At 71.5% G+C, this 15,039-nt stretch overlaps 1 protein-coding gene across 1 annotated transcript; it reads left to right on the plus strand.

The window, feature by feature from the left end:
- Positions 1 to 1,167: 1,167 nt before the first annotated feature.
- On the plus strand, positions 1,168 to 6,910 carry GDF11 (growth differentiation factor 11). Its single transcript, XM_074929675.1, is given in 4 exon segments — positions 1,168 to 1,221; positions 1,223 to 1,517; positions 5,244 to 5,617; positions 6,530 to 6,910. Coding segments are annotated over 4 exon segments (1,104 nt in total).
- The last annotated feature ends 8,129 nt before the right edge of the window (positions 6,911 to 15,039 follow it).

Consider the following 15,039-nt stretch of genomic DNA (forward strand, 5'->3'; position numbering starts at 1 on the left):
TCCGGAACGGCGGCGCGGCGCCCCCTGGCGGGATGCGGTTGCGCCACACGCCCACCGGGAAGGGGCGGGGGGAACGGGACCGCTCCCCCGCCGTACCGGGACACCCCCCCCCAACCCTCCTCCCCGCTTTCCCTCCCCGGGTCCCACCGTTTGACCGGCCCCCCCCCCCCCGCCGCCTCCTCGCCGCCTCCCGGGAGCGGTACCGGTGCGGCCCCGGTGCCCCGGGCGCGGCCGCGCCTCCCTCTTGCCCTCTCCATGGTTCTGATGGGGTCGGCACCGGGGAGCGGCGCGGCGGGGGGGGGTCCGGGGACTCCTCCGGGGGCGGCTGAGGACACCGGACCGGGAGGGGAGGGGGCGCCGGGGCGGCTGCGTGGCCCGGAGGACCCGGGGGAGGCGGAGGGGGGGGGGGCGGTGTGGGGTGCCGATGCGGAGACGCGGGACGGAGCCACCGGGACGCGCATCCCCGGTGCACGGCGGCGGCGGGACCCAACTCCCGGCGCCCTCCCGGCCCCGCCGCACTTGCCGGGAGTTGGGTCCCGGCGCGTCGCCCCCGCCACAACCGGAGCGGCGGCGGCCGGGAGGCGGGGGGGGGGGTCGGGGCGGGCCGGGCAGCATGCGGCGGCGGCGGGGCCGTTCCCGGTGCTCGGGGGGCCGGCGGCGGCTGGTGCCAAGCCCCTGCCAGAAACCTCTTTTGTGCGCCCGCAGCCAATCAAGGCCGCTGACGACACACTTCTCTTGGGGTATAAAACCCCGGGGCCGCCGCCACCGCCGCTTTTTTTTCTTTCCCCCCCCCCCCTTCACCCCCCCCCCGGTCCCTCACCGCCCCCCGCTTCCCCGCCCCCGCCACCGTTACCGCCTTCCCCCCGTTCCGCGCCCCTTAGCGCGTTGCGGTGGAAGCGCGGCGGGGGGGGGCGGCGGCGGCGGGCCCCGGCGGGGAAAGGTGCTGGTGGTTTGTTTTTTTGGGTTTGGTTTGTTTTGGTTGTGTTGGGGTTTTTGTTGTTGTTGTTGTTGTTGTTGTTGTGGGATTATTATTTTAATTTTTTTTTTTTTTTGGTGTGGTGGGTTTTTTTTTTTGTTGTTGTTGTGGGGTGGGTTTTTTTTTTGGGGGGGGGGGAGAGGGTTTGTTGGTTCTTTTTTTTTTTTTTTTTTTTTTTTTCCCCCCCCGGTATGGCCCCGGTGTTGCTGTGCCTGTTGGCGCTGGTGGTGGCGGGGGGGGGGGGGGTTAGAAGCGCAGCCCCCCGCCTCCGAGCCCGCCTGCCCCGTGTGTCTCTGGCGGCGGCACAGCAAGGAGCTGCGGCTGGAGAGCATCAAGTCGCAGATCCTGAGCAAGCTGCGGCTGAAGGAAGCGCCCAACATCACCCGGGAGGTGGTGAAGCAGCTGCTGCCCAAGGCCCCCCCGCTCCAGCAGCTCCTCGACCTCCACGACTTCCAGGGGGACTCGCTGCAGCACGACGAGTACCTGGAGGAGGACGAGTACCACGCCACCACCGAGACCGTCATCAGCATGGCCCAGGAAAGTCAGTGCCGCCTTTGTTCCGCCCCGCCGCCGCTGCAAACTTCGCCGGCGGACTCCCCCCCCCCACCCCCGGGGCCCGGCTTCCCCCCCCCCGGATCCTTTCCCTTCTCCGGTTCCCCCCCACCCCGCTCCCTACACCCGCCTCGTCCCGTGCGGCGACAGGCGCCGGCCCTGCGGGCTCCCCCCGGTCCCCTCGGGGTGTCCCCTCATGCCCCCCCACCCCCCCGGTAACCCCCGGGACCTTAACGGGGCTCCGCGGTCCGGCCCGCAGCCCCCACCCGACAACACCCCCCCCCCCCCCCGGCCCGGCCCGGCCTCCGGGTGGGTCCGTGCGAGTCCCGGGGGACACGGGGACACACGCGGGGACACACGCGGGGACACACGCGGGGACACGGGGACGGGACAGCCCGGCCGGCAGCCGGTGCGGGGCACCGGGAACGGGGAGACGGGGCTGGGAACGGCCACTCGGTGCTGGGACCTGGTAGCGGGAGCTGGGGACTGGGACTGGGCTCTGGCACCAGCGAGTACTGGGACTGGGCGCTGGCGGTCGGCACCAGGACCCGGCGCTGGCAGTGACACTGGTGCTGGGTACTGGGACTCAGCACCGGCACTGGGACCTGGCACTGGGGACTGGGACTGGGCACCAGCACTGGGATGGGACTGGGAGCACTGGGCAGGTGACACGGTGACCTCCCGGTCCCCAGGGCCCTGCCAGGCAGGGGGTGCCAGCGCTCGCCTCCTGCCGCGGCACGTGGCAGGGTGACAGCAGGGTGACAGCAGGGTGACAGCGGGGTGACAGCGGGGTGACAATGGGGTGACAACAGGGTGACGGCGGGGTGACAGCAGGGTGACGGCGGGGTGACAGCAGGGTGACAGTGGGGTGACAACGGGGCGCGCTGGGGACAGGCGGGCACCCGCCTCCCGGGCCTGCGAGGGGCTGCGAGGGGTCCCCGGCGGGGAGGGGACGGGGCGCGGGGGCTTTGCTGCGCCGGGCTCTGTCCGTCCGTCCGTCCGTCCGTCTGTCCGGGGGCGAGCAGGGGGCGAGCGGACGGGGCTCGGGGGCCTGCTGCGCCCCGCACCCCCCCGTGCCTCAGTTTCCCCCCGGTGCCAGCGCGGGGCCGCGGGGCCGGGCCCGGCTCCACCTGCTGCGGCGGCGGCGGGAGGCGGCTGCGGGACCCCCGGGGGTGCGGGGGGGAGCGGGACCTCCGGGGAGCGGGGCCGGGGGGGCCGGGTGCGAAGGGCGAGCGGAAGGGAGGGAAGTGTGAGGCGCTGTCCCCCCCCCCCCCGCAGCCCCCCGACGAATTTCCTTCCCAGGCATTAATAGACTCGGGCGGCTTTGAAATTTTATTACCCATAAAATTGACAACACGCTGGGGTTTTCCTCCCTGCGCCGCGTTAACGCTCGCTGCCCCCGGCCCCCCCTCCTGCCCCTTAACAGCTCGGGGGCCCCCAAAATAAATACCAGAGGGCGGCCCCTCCTCCCGGCCGGGCCCCCCCGGCCCCGCTCTGGGGGTCCCGCAGCCCCCCCGGCCCCGCAGCCGGATGCGCCGCAGGGTCCGGCCTCCCCCGGCCGCGGCCGCTCCGTTATTATTATGATTTTTTTCCTCCCTCCTCGCCCCCCCCGTGGCAATTGTGTGGGGTTTTATGGTTCCTGAACAGGAGGAGGGAAAGGGCTTTATAGGCAGCAAGAGCCATAAAGCTCTCGGGTTCCCCCCGGCCGCCCCCCCCACCCCCCCCGTTAATCCCAAGCCACCACCCCCAGCACCCCCCACCCCCCCGGGTTTTTTTTAACTGCAGAAGGAACCCGGGAAGGTTAATTGGGTCCTAAACCCATTTAGGGGCTACCCGTGACCCCCCGCGACCTGTGGGGTGGAGGGAGCTTAATGAGGGGCGATGGGGGGGCCGGGCACGGGCCGGGGCGAGGGGCTGGCGGGGGCCGGGGGGGGCCGCCCGTGCCGCTCGCTGCCCCGCCGGGGCCGGAGCCGCTCAAGGTCAGCGGGACGTGACACGGGGACACGGGGGGGACACGGCGGAGCCACCGCTGGCACGTGGCACCTCGGGGCATCGGGGGGTGCCCGGGTCTGGGGCTGGGGGGGGGGGGGTGTCTCTGCTCCCCCGCAGCAGGCGAGGGGTTAACGGGGCAGAGGTGGGAGCCCCAAATCCGGGCCCCGGTGGGAACAAAGAGCAGAGGGGGGGGCTCGGGGCCGCCCCCCTCCCGGCACATACTCAGCTGTGACCGATGTCCCGGTAACCTTTATCCCCCGTTGCCGGAGCGACGGGACGAGCATCCTGGCACCGCCGCAGCCCCGTGCCAGGAGCAGCCAGCGTGGCACAGCCCCCAGGCCCAGACACCCCCCCCCGGGCCCCCCAGGCCCTCCTCTCGCCCCCGGGGCCCCCGGTGGCCCCGGGGATGCCAGGCCGAGTCACGGAGGGTCAGCGGGGCGGCCGGTGCCGCCGGGGCCGTGGCGGCGAGGGCCGTCGGCGGCAGCTTTCGGGGACCTGCGCCGGCCCTGGCGCGGCTTTGGCGTCTCCCACCCGGAGACCCTACAGATCCAACCCCAGCGGCGCCCTCCGCGGCCACGGCCCCCGCGCAAACCGGCCCCGCCGCCCCCCCAAGGCCACCCGGGACCTCCCCTCAGTGTCACAGGGGACCCAGAGCCCCTTGAGGTGGCCACCGGCCCTGGCTGGGACATCGTCCCCCCGGTGACGGGTGGCAAAGCCCCCGCCAAGGGGCTGGGGGGGCACAACCTGCCCCAGGTTGGGAGCCCGGGGGGGGGGCGGCCGAGGGGACAGAGAGTGCGGGAAGGAGGGGGGGGGAGACGCTCCCCGGGAGGGTCCCCGGGGGAGCGCGGGTTTAATCGGGGGCTTGTGCGCAGCAAATTGCTGGGAGGGGTTTGGGCGGCCGGCGCCCGCGGCCCCCCAGCCCCTGTCACTTTGGTTTATGTGCGGCGCGGCGGGGGGGCTGGATGGCATTCCCGGGGCTGCGGCCGGTGTCGTGACCCCCATGTGTTCGGGGAGGCCTCGCGCGCAGCAAATGGCCCCGCGCTGCAGCTGGGTGCTATTAAACCTGACCGGTGCGTGGCAGGGGGAGGGGGCTGCGCGAGGGCCGGGGGGGGGAAATTCCCAGCTCAATTTGACACAGATGTTCGCCGAGCAGGGAGGGCCGGCGCGGGGCCTGCTCCAGCCGGGGTGCTGCCGTGGGGCGGCGGGAGGGACCCCCAGGGGTGCTCGGGCTGAGGGTGCCGGGGTTGTTGTCCCCGCGGGGGGGGGGTGTCCCCGTCCCTGCGGTGTCTCCGAGAGCATCATCCCGGGCAGAGGGGTGGGGGGGCTCGGGGACCTGGACCCGCTGGTGGTACCCGGCTGGGTGCCGTGGACCCTTTGCTGCGGCCCGGGGGCTACCGGCCCCCCCGCCCCGTGCTGGGGAGCGGCTGCCCCGGAGCAGGTGCTGCAGGGCCGGACCCCCCCGCCCCGCTCAGCCCGGCCTCGCTCAGCGGGGGGCTCGGTCCCCGCAGCCCCCGCGGGGGCTCATGAATCCCCGGTGACACGGGGTCAGGGGGCAGCCGGGGACCTTATTGCCAAGGGAGGGGCAATGACCCCCGGGGCGGCCTCTGACCCGACCTTCAACTCCTAACGACCGAGGAGGAGCTGGCCCCGGTTGGGCCGGGCCTGGGGGGGGGGGGGGGGGGGGGGTCCCGGGGCCGGCCCTGACGCCTCCTTCCTCCCACAGCGGACCCGGTGGTGCAGATCGAGGGCAACCCCCATTGCTGCTTCTTCAACTTCAGCCCCAAGATCATGTTCACGAAGGTGGTGAAGGCGCAGCTGTGGGTGTACCTGCGGCCCGTGCAGCACACCTCCACCGTCTACCTGCAGATCCTCCGCCTGAAGCCGGTGACGGAGGAGGGCAGCCGCCACATCCGCATCCGCTCCCTCAAGATCGACCTCAACTCCCGCATCGGGCACTGGCAGAGCATCGACTTCAAGCACGTGCTGCAGAACTGGTTCAAGCAGCCGCAGAACAACTGGGGCATCGAGATCAACGCCTTCGACCCCAACGGCAACGACCTGGCCGTCACCTCGCTGGGACCCGGCGCCGAAGGGCTGGTAGGTGGCTGCGGGGGGCGTGGGGGTGCCTGCCTTGGGGTCCCCCGGGGGCCGGTGGGGCAGCGTGGTGGCCCTGGTGCTCAGCTGGGTGCGGGGTTCCCAGCCAGCCCTGGGCAACTGGAGGGCAACTGGAGGGCAACGGGGATGGGAGTGGGAGGGTGCAGCTCTGTGGGGGTGGTGACGGCTCTGTGGGGACAGTAACAACTCCATGGAGACAGTGACAGCTCCGTGGGGCTGGTCACAGTTCCGTGGGGACAGTCACAGCTCTGTGGGGCTGGTCACAGCTCTGTGGGGCTGGTCACAGCTTTGTGGGGACAGTGACAGCTCCGTGGGGACGGTCACAGCTCCATGGGGACAGTCACAGCTCTGTGGGGCTGGTCACAGCTTTGTGGGGACAGTCAGTCACAGCTCCGTGGGGACACTGACAGCCCCACGGGACCAGCCACAGCTCCACAAGACCGGTCACATCTCTGCGGAGCCGGTGATGGCTCCATGGGGCTGGTCACAGCTTTGCGGGGACAGTGACAGCTCCGTGGGGACAATGACCCCCCCGTGGGGCTGGTGACACCCCTGTGGGGCCAGTGACAGCTCTGCGAGGCCAGTTATGGCTCCACAGGGATGGTCACAGCCCTGTGGGACCAGTTACAGCTGGGGCTGTTACCAGTTACAGTGGGGCTGGTAAAACTTCCATGGGGCTGGGGACACCTGGATGGGGCTGGGGACACCCCCGTGGGGCTGGTGGCACCTCGGTGGGGCTGAGGACACCCCCGTGGGGCTGGTGGCAGCTCTGCGGGGCCATGTGGGACCCGGGGAGCCGGGGCGGTGGGAGCCGTGGGGCGATGGGCCGGCGGGTCAGCGCGTGGGGCTGACGTCCCCATCCCTGTCCCCACCCCTGTGTCCCCCCCCCCCCAGCACCCCTTCATGGAGCTGCGGGTGCTGGAGAACAACAAGCGCTCGCGGCGGAACCTGGGGCTGGACTGCGACGAGCACTCGACCGAGTCGCGCTGCTGCCGCTACCCCCTGACCGTCGACTTCGAGGCCTTCGGCTGGGACTGGATTATCGCCCCCAAGAGATACAAAGCCAACTACTGCTCGGGGCAGTGCGAGTACATGTTCATGCAGAAGTACCCCCACACCCACCTGGTGCAACAGGCCAACCCCCGGGGCTCGGCGGGGCCCTGCTGCACCCCCACCAAGATGTCCCCCATCAACATGCTCTACTTCAACGACAAACAGCAAATCATCTACGGCAAGATCCCGGGCATGGTGGTTGACAGATGCGGATGCTCTTAGAGCCCGGCTGGTGCTGCCCCTCCGACCCGCGCCCCGCTCCACCAACAAACTCCTCTTTTCTTCCACTGTTTTTCTTTTTTTTTTTTTTTTTTTTTTTCTTTTGGTTGGTTTTCGTTTTTAAAACAAATACAAAGAACAAGCGTTGAAATTCCTTTGGATGTTGGGGGAAGAGAAAGAGAGAGAGAGAGACAGAGAGAGAGAAGAGAGAAAAGAAAAATCCCACGGAGAAAACGCTGCACCAAACCCGCGCTTCGACATGCATTGTGCAATAAAGCAACCGGACGGAGAAGGGAAGGGGCGCCGGGACCCCCAGTGGCACCCGTGGTGGCACGGCACGGCACGGTGTGGCACGGCGAGGCTTCACCGGACGGCCCCGGCTCAACGGCGACGGGGAAAGGAGGAGGCTGAGCAGACCCCGCATCTCCCCGCGCTTCTGGCGTGGGGACGTCCCACCGTGGCCGAGGTGACATCCGAGGGCAGGTGGCCCCAACCCCGGGCAACCAACGGCCCCGTGGCCGCAGCCCCGCTCCGGGCGCTCGGCGGGAGCGAGGACACAGGATCCGGCAGCGGGACCCCCGGGCCGGGGCGGCTGGGCCACGCGAGCGCCGGGGGCAGCTCCGGCCCGGGAGGAAACCGTCTCCCTTCTTTAATTTATTTATTTATTAATCACCCTCCCGGCTCCCGGGCGGCGCTTTGCTGCGGGAAGCCGCCGCTTGCCCCGGTCCCTCCCTTCACGCCGCCGGCCCCGGCCCGGCGCCCGCGACCCGACGGCGGGGACGGCTCTCGGGGGGCTGCTCCAGCCCGGAGGCCCCCGGGGCGCGGCCGGCGACCACCAGCACCCCACGGCGTCCCCGGGCACGGACGGCTCGAGGGGAGCGGAGCCGCGGAGCCGGCCCTGGCGCTCAGCGCTGTCCCGGGGCGGCCGGAGGAGCCGGCGGCGGCTGGGGGGGTCTCCTCCGGCGGGTGGCCCGGGGTTAACCGGAGGCGGCACCGGCCAGAATTGGACGGAGGCTGCGGCTGGGGAGAAATTCCGCTTACGCGGCAGATTCGCCTCCCCCTGCCCTCGGCGTTTGGATTATTTTCGCGTGAGAACCAGCTCCCGCGTTCTCAAGGGTTCAGCCGCCCCGACGGCTCCGGCCGTTCCCCTCCGCTTGCGCCGCGGCCGGAGTGATGCAACCGGGGCCGCGCCGGGTCCCGGCCGGGAGCCGTCCCTGGCGCCAGCCGGCCGCCAACCCCGCACCGGGGGGGTGGCACGGGGGAGCCCCCGCCAACCCCGGCCCCAGCACTTATCCCGAGGGTGCCGGGCGGCTGCGGCCTGTTGACGCGCCTCCATCCCTCCTCGCCCGCGGCACCGCGGGGCAGAAGCACCGGGGCCATGCGGGGAACGACCCCGCGGCCGGGCCGGCCCGGCACGTCCGCACCCCGCGCAGCACTTAGGGACGGCGCCGGGCGGCCGGGGGCCGAGCCGGGGGCACCCGGGATGTTTAGCACTTGTCCCCGGACGAGGCCTCCCTGGGGCGAGGACGCGGCGGCCGGCGGTGCCGAGCCCCGGCCACCCCGAGCCCCGGCCGCCCCCTGGCGCCGAAGCACTTAGGGCCCCTCGCGCCGGGGCCCCCGACACCGCCGGGGTCTCACCGCCGGCCCGGTGGCTCCGGCAATGGTGGCCCAGTGGCCCCACCGCGGCGTCGCGGGGGCTCCCGGCCAGACCCGGCGGGAGTCAGAGGCGAGGGGCCGGGGCGAGCTGGGGCCCCCCAGGAGCAGGGTGCTGGGGGGAGGGGGGGTGTCCCGGGGGGGCATCCCCCGTCCCCCCCAGCCCTCAGGGCCGGGCCAGGGGCACGGCTCAGCCCCGGAACACCGGCCTGAGGCCCCACGGCCGTGAACGGCCCCACGCCGGCGGGTCACGGCCGAGGTCCTCGTGCCGGGGGGTCGGTGCCGGCGCCCGCGACGCTGCCGGTGCGGATCCCCCTCCCCGCGAGAGCCACCGCCGGGCCCGGGGGCCGAGGCCCCCCCCTCCCTGCCGCTCAGTGCCTTTCGGGGGGGGCCGCGTCCTCCGGCACCTCCGGCTCTGGCCAAGGCCCGTGTCCCCCCGCGGTGCCCCCCTGCCCGGCGGTGCCCGCGCGATGCCGAAGGAGCCGGTGCCGGTGCGGCCGCCCATGGAAATATTTTGCCGTGGATCCGCTCGTGGATCACGAGGGCTCGTGCGGCCCCGGCCAGGGATGCGCCGGCACCGGGAAGCACCGTCCTGGCACTGCCCGCGCCGGGGCCGGGGCCCTGGGCCCCGCGAGGCACCGGGCACGGCCCAGGCACCGCCGGGAGCGGAGCCACGCGCCGGGAAGGAGCCAGAAGCCGCTCGGAAGGGCCCGGAAAGGGCCCGGGGCCGCCCCGGGCGCAAGATCCCGCTCCAGAGCTGGGGGAGCCGCGGCCCGGCCGGGATCCACCTGCCCCCTCACCCCAACCATCGCCACGTGCCGGAGTCTGGCTCTGGGAGGGGGGGTCTCGCTCCCCCCCGCGCTGGGACGTGGCCACCGGCCTTGCGCTTGGGGCAAGTGGCCCTTCACTGGGGAGGGGGACGGGCACGGCCGGGCTCGGGCCGGCGGCGGGGGCTTCCCGCCCGGCACTTCGGAGCCGGGAAGGGCCGGAGGTGCCCGGACGGCTGCTCCCCCCCCCCCCACCCCCCCTCGTTTTGTAAGACCCTCGAACAAGGGGGTGGCGGAGGCAGGTGGGACCCCCTGCCACGGGCATCGTCCCCCCACGGGCATCGTCCCCCCCACGCCGGCGCGGCGGCAGCCGCTGCGGGGCCCAGCCCGGCGCAGAGACTGCAGCTGGGGGGTCCGGCCCCCACCCGGGCACTGGGGGAGCCGCGGAGCCCCCCCAAACCCGCAGCCCCTCACCCTAAAAGCCCCCGCGGGGCCCTGGGGCCGCTGTTACAGGCAGGTGGCGCTGAAGAAGAAGGATGGGGCCGCCCCGGGCACTGGGACCAGTCAGCCCCGGGCACTGGTCCCACAGCCCCCAGCGATGGGCGGCACTGGGACCAGTGCCCTGGGCTGACTGGTCCCCCAGGCGGTTCATGGGCGGGCAGGGAGGGGGGGGCAGCCCCGTCAGTATATTGTTATTATTTACCCGGTGTATTGGTCCTGTGCGTAACGTCTTAGGTTATTTTTCTGTTCGTTTGTTCGTTGTTTTGTTCCTCGTTCTGTCGTTCAGGGGTGTCCGGGGGGGGCAGGGACGCGTCTGCCAGGGCGGGGGCTCAGGACGGGCCCCGCGAGGGCGGGGGGGGACGCGGCGGGTCCAAATCGCACGACCAAAAGGCCACGGATGGTCGGGGGAGGAGGGGGTAGGGGGTGGTGGGGTGGTGGTGGGGGAGGGTGTTAATCACGTGACCAAACACAGCACTTGAACATCAGAAAAAAAAAAAAAGTTAAAAAGAAATTTTAAAAAAAAGAAATATTTAAAAAAAAAAAAAAAAGAAATAATCAAAGAGTTCAGAGCTTTCAGCTCCGTCCCGCAGCGGGGGGGTCGTGGCCAGCCCGTGGCTCGCGGGCGCCGTGGCCGGGTCCCACCGCAGCGCCGGGAGTCCCCGGAGCCGCGTCCCCCCGCGGCGTCACCGTCCCCCGAGACGCCGCGGCAGCGCCGGCAGCTCTTCCCCCAGCACCGACGGCGCCGGGACGGTGACGCCGGAGCCGGTGGCGAGCGGCGGCCTCGGGGATGCCGAATGTTCCCCGAAAAACGTGTGCGAGGGCGAGAGGCCGCCGGCGCTGGGGAACCATTTGCACTATGGAAGGTTGAGGGAGAGACGAGGACGCGGCCGCCGGGGCCGCGGGCACGAGGACGGGCCCGTCCGCGCCGGGGGGGCTCCTCCTCGCTGCGGGGGGAGACGCCGAGGTGCTGCCGGGGCATCGGGGCACAAACCACCCCCGGGCCCGGGGTCTGGGGGGCCAGCGGCACCCCCGGGGGGGGACAGAGGGCACCCGGGGGGACGGGGACCGGTGACGCTGGGGACGATCCCCCCGTCCCGGGGCCGGCGCGAGGCCCCTCGTGCCAAAGCTCGACGCCACCGTCCACCCCCCCACCCCAGGCAGCACCCGGCGGCAGTAACGGGGGGAGCGGGAGCCCCCGGCGCGGGGGGACGGGACGGGGAGGGGGGGACTCGTGGTTCCGCGGCCACAAACCGGATTCGGAAGAGCTACAGGAAAGGAAAAACTTAACGAGCGTCCCAGTTACTTCTGTGTTGTATAAATTACATTTGGTCTGTAACTCGCGTTAGTCTCCTGTGTGCGATATAACCACTGCTCTGTCCCGGTCCCGTCCTTGGTTGGTTTTTTTTTTAGACTTTTTGTACAATAAAAAATTTATATAGCCAAAAAGAGAAAGAAAAAAAAAGGGAAAACCGCTGACAAACGCCTTTTGCTTCGGTTCCTGCGCCCGCTGCCTCCGGCCCCTCGCCCCCTCCCAGCCCCTCGCTGGCACCGGGGCCGGGGGGCGGCCGGGGGGCTCGGAGGGGGCCCAGCCCCGCTGTTCCTCGGGGTCTTCGCTCCCGGGACGCGCCCTCGGCCTCCGCGTCCCCTCGCCCAGCTTCGCACGCCGGGTCCCCGCCGTCCCCCTCCCGCCTCCTCCCCGGGGAGCTCCCGGCCTGATCCGGCGACCCCGGCTCGGGAAATGGTTCCTGATGCTTCTCATTTTTCCCACGCTCCCGGTGTTGGCCGCGCACCACGGACAAGCGGATGAGAGGGGACGAGATCCGCCCCGATGCCCCGTGCCCGGCTCGGAGCGAGGACACTCCCGGGTTTATCTCCCAGCTGGGGCCAAACTGCAGCCCCCCCGCTCCTTTCCCAACACAATCGTCCCCGCGCTCGAGCATCCAGCGCTGAACCAAGACCTTGAGAACCAGCCCGGGAGAACACAACCCCCCCAGATCTGCTCGGAGCCGCCGGGGAAGGGTGTCCCCATCCCGGCAGCGACGCGGGGGGGCCTGTGCCCACCGGTGGGGGTGGGTTTGCCACCCTGAGCTCTTACTCTGACCCCCCCCCCAGCCAAAACCCACAGTGAGACTGAGCAAACCCGGGCGGGTCGACCCCAAAGAGGGGACGGGGGACACGGGACAGGGACGGAGACGCCCAACCCGGGGCCAGCGGGTCCAGGCGATGGCAAAAGCCGCATCCCCCACCGCGGGTGGGACCCCCCCGCCCTCCCCCCGGCCCCCGCTTCCTCCCAGCGCAGCTCCCCGTTGTAAAGCTGAGATTTACAAGTGGCCCCAAGTGCCGGAGGAGCGAGATCAGGGGCAGCCTTTATGGAGCCTCATTAGGGGCTGCAGGTATGCCGAGAATGTCGCAGCTAATTACGGCTGCAGCGGCGGGAGGGGACAGGGTGGGCAGCGGAGGGTCACTGCCCACGGGGCCGGGGACATTCTGGCACAGGCGAGGGCCGGGGATGGGGACGCGGCTCCAGGCCGGGCTCTCGCCCCGCCGGGGTCAGCCGCGTGCCCGCGGCGGCTCGGTGGACGTTGGCCACTTCCCCGCTCAAGCCGAGCTCCGCCGGGACAGGCTGGACGCTGCCGCTCCCCCCGCCAGCGCCCGGCCCCCTCCGCACCCCACCTCTGCCCCGCGCCCCTCCCCTGCGCCCCATCTGCTCCAGCCCGAGACCCCCAGCCCCGTCTCGGCTGCGGTCGAGGTGCTCTGGGGGGGAGCTGCCCGCTCGGCCCCCCCCAATTCAGCTCCGGGGGGGTCCTCAGGACCCGCAGGATGGCACCGAACCAGCCCCGGGGGGCAGCGACACCCCCGTACCCCAACACAGCCCCGGGGGACAACACCCAGCTCCGAGGGGAGGCACTGGGGGGGGGGGGGGCAGGCTGTGCCACCCACCCAGAAGGGTGGCCCAAGGAAGGGGGGGTCTCGAGGGGTGGGTGGGGGTTTTTTTGCTTCCGAGGATGATGTCAGGAGTTTAGATGTCAAGAGTTTAACGAGCTCTTGCTTTTGTTCTGGTCACGTCTCCCCCAAGGCCGCGGGGGCTGCACCCCACATCCCTGCCCGCCCCCACCCCACAGCCCAGGCCATGGGGTGACCTAATTCAGCGCCCCAGGACCAGGCTGGGGGGCACGGATGGGGACAGGGACATCCGGACGACCACCCACGGCTGCGCCACGATGGGCTGAGGGTCCCGAACCTTCCCCTCCGCCGCCTCACGAGAGCGTCCGCATGCGCCGTTCCCAGTAATTAAACCATCGACGGGAGCTTGGCCGAGCTCCACCGGCCTCGCGGGGAGACGCCAGGACCAGGGCGATTCTCCGGGAGAGCTGGGCCGGGGCCAGACCCCCCCCCGCCGCCGAGCGATGCCGGGGGACTGGGGGGCCACGGGGACCGGGTGGGCTCAGCGCCCCCCCGGCAGCGCCGCCGATCAGCGTCCGACCCAAAGACCCCCCCGAACCCTCCCAGGCTCAGGGCGGGAGGGTGCTCACAAATGGGGCTCGAGGCGCCCCAAATCCCCGTCCCGCAGCCCCCGGGGAGCCACCCCACCCCTCCCCGGGCTGGAGGAAGGATCCGGGGGGACGGAGGCAGCGACCAGCCGCAGAAAGGCCCCGCGGGCCGGGAGCGACCGGCTGGGGAGGGTCGAGGCTCCTCGGGGAGAAGACGCCCGAGTCAGGGGAGAAGGCGCCGGAGCAGCGGCCCACGGCCACCAGCGCCTGCGATGGACCCCCCCGCCCCCCCGAGCCCTGCGGACCCGGCGCATCCCAGATCCCACCCGGACGCCGCTTCCCGGCGGCACCGAGCCACGAGGGCCACGGGCCACGCGCAGGTGGAGGGCGGCAGCGGCGGGGACTCGCTGCCGTGTCCCCCCCCTCGGGCTCCCCCGCAATTCCAGGCCCCGCTCTTTTGTCTCCTGATTTTTGTGAATTTAAACAAAAGCCGTTTCCAACCCCCCCACGGGGGACGCGGGGGCAGGAGGCCCTTGGGAGACGCGGCCGGGGCGGCTGCGGGCAGGGACACGTTGGCACGGGAGCGCGCGGCCCCCCCGCAGCCGCACACCTCGCTCCTCACCCCATTGTGCAGCCCCCCCCTCCCCTCCCAATTTCTCCCTCTCGTCCCCGTTCTCCCCCCCCCAGGCCTGACCTATCGTCCCACTCGCATTTACAGCCCAAGCGTCGGCTCTGAAAAGTGACTTCATGCTGAATTTGGGCACCGCTCGGCGTTACCAGCTCTCACGCTGCAAGCCCCGGCCCTCCTTTTCTTTCGCTCGCTTTCCCACACTTTCCCCCGCTCATTGTGTGCCCGCTGCTTTTTTTCTTCCCCTATTCAGCCCAAATTAGTCACGAGCAGCCCCCAGCTCGGAGAGGAAAAATAAATTAGGTGGTGTTTTAAACACAGTGTGATCGGAATGATTCTCCGCTACCCCCAGGAGGGGAAAACCCGGTGGGTGAAAGATGCAGCGTCCTCTGGAAAACAGCCCCGGCACCTCCGCGGGGAGCGGGGGGGCAGGAGGGTGAGGGCAGCGCTGCCTGCGCGGGCCGGGACCCCGGGGCGTCCGCACGGCGGCGGGGGCAGCCGAGCTCATCCTGCCCGTGGTGCCGCGGCCGAGCGGAGGAGACGGCGGGAGGGAGCGGGAGATGCGCCCGTGGCTGCACCGGCCCCGGGACCCCCGGCGGAGGGGAGCGACTGTGGGGGGAGGACGCAGGGCTGGGACACCCCCCGCCCAGCTCCGGTTCCTGGGCCAGAGCGTGGAGCCGGCGGCGAGCCGGGGCCCTGCGGGTCCTGCGGGTCCGGCCGAGGCTCGTCCCAGCGCGGGGGTGAAGCCCCGCGTGCGGCGGCCGAGGCCGCGGGGAGGCGGGAGCCCGGCAGCCCACGGCCGCTCCTCGCCCTCCGAGCGCAGGACGCGGCCACGAGCTGGACCAGCAGCGACACGAGAGCCCCCCGCTCGCCCCGGCGGCTCCGACTACGGGCCGGGGGCCGGAGCGAGGCGACGGGGCCAAGCCGAGGCGTCGGCGCTTCCCCTCGAGTTCTGCGACGTCGCTCGGGCCGTGGCACCAAACCCTCGGCCGCGGGCTCGGCCCTGACCCGGGCTACGGCCGCGTCCCGGTGCCGGGGCAGGTCCCGGGGCAGCGGGAAGCCGGAGGATTCGCAGCGGAAGGAAGCGGCGAG

This window comes from Athene noctua, chromosome 30 (assembly GCF_965140245.1).
Source record: "Athene noctua chromosome 30, bAthNoc1.hap1.1, whole genome shotgun sequence".
Taxonomy (NCBI): Eukaryota; Metazoa; Chordata; class Aves; order Strigiformes; family Strigidae; genus Athene; species Athene noctua.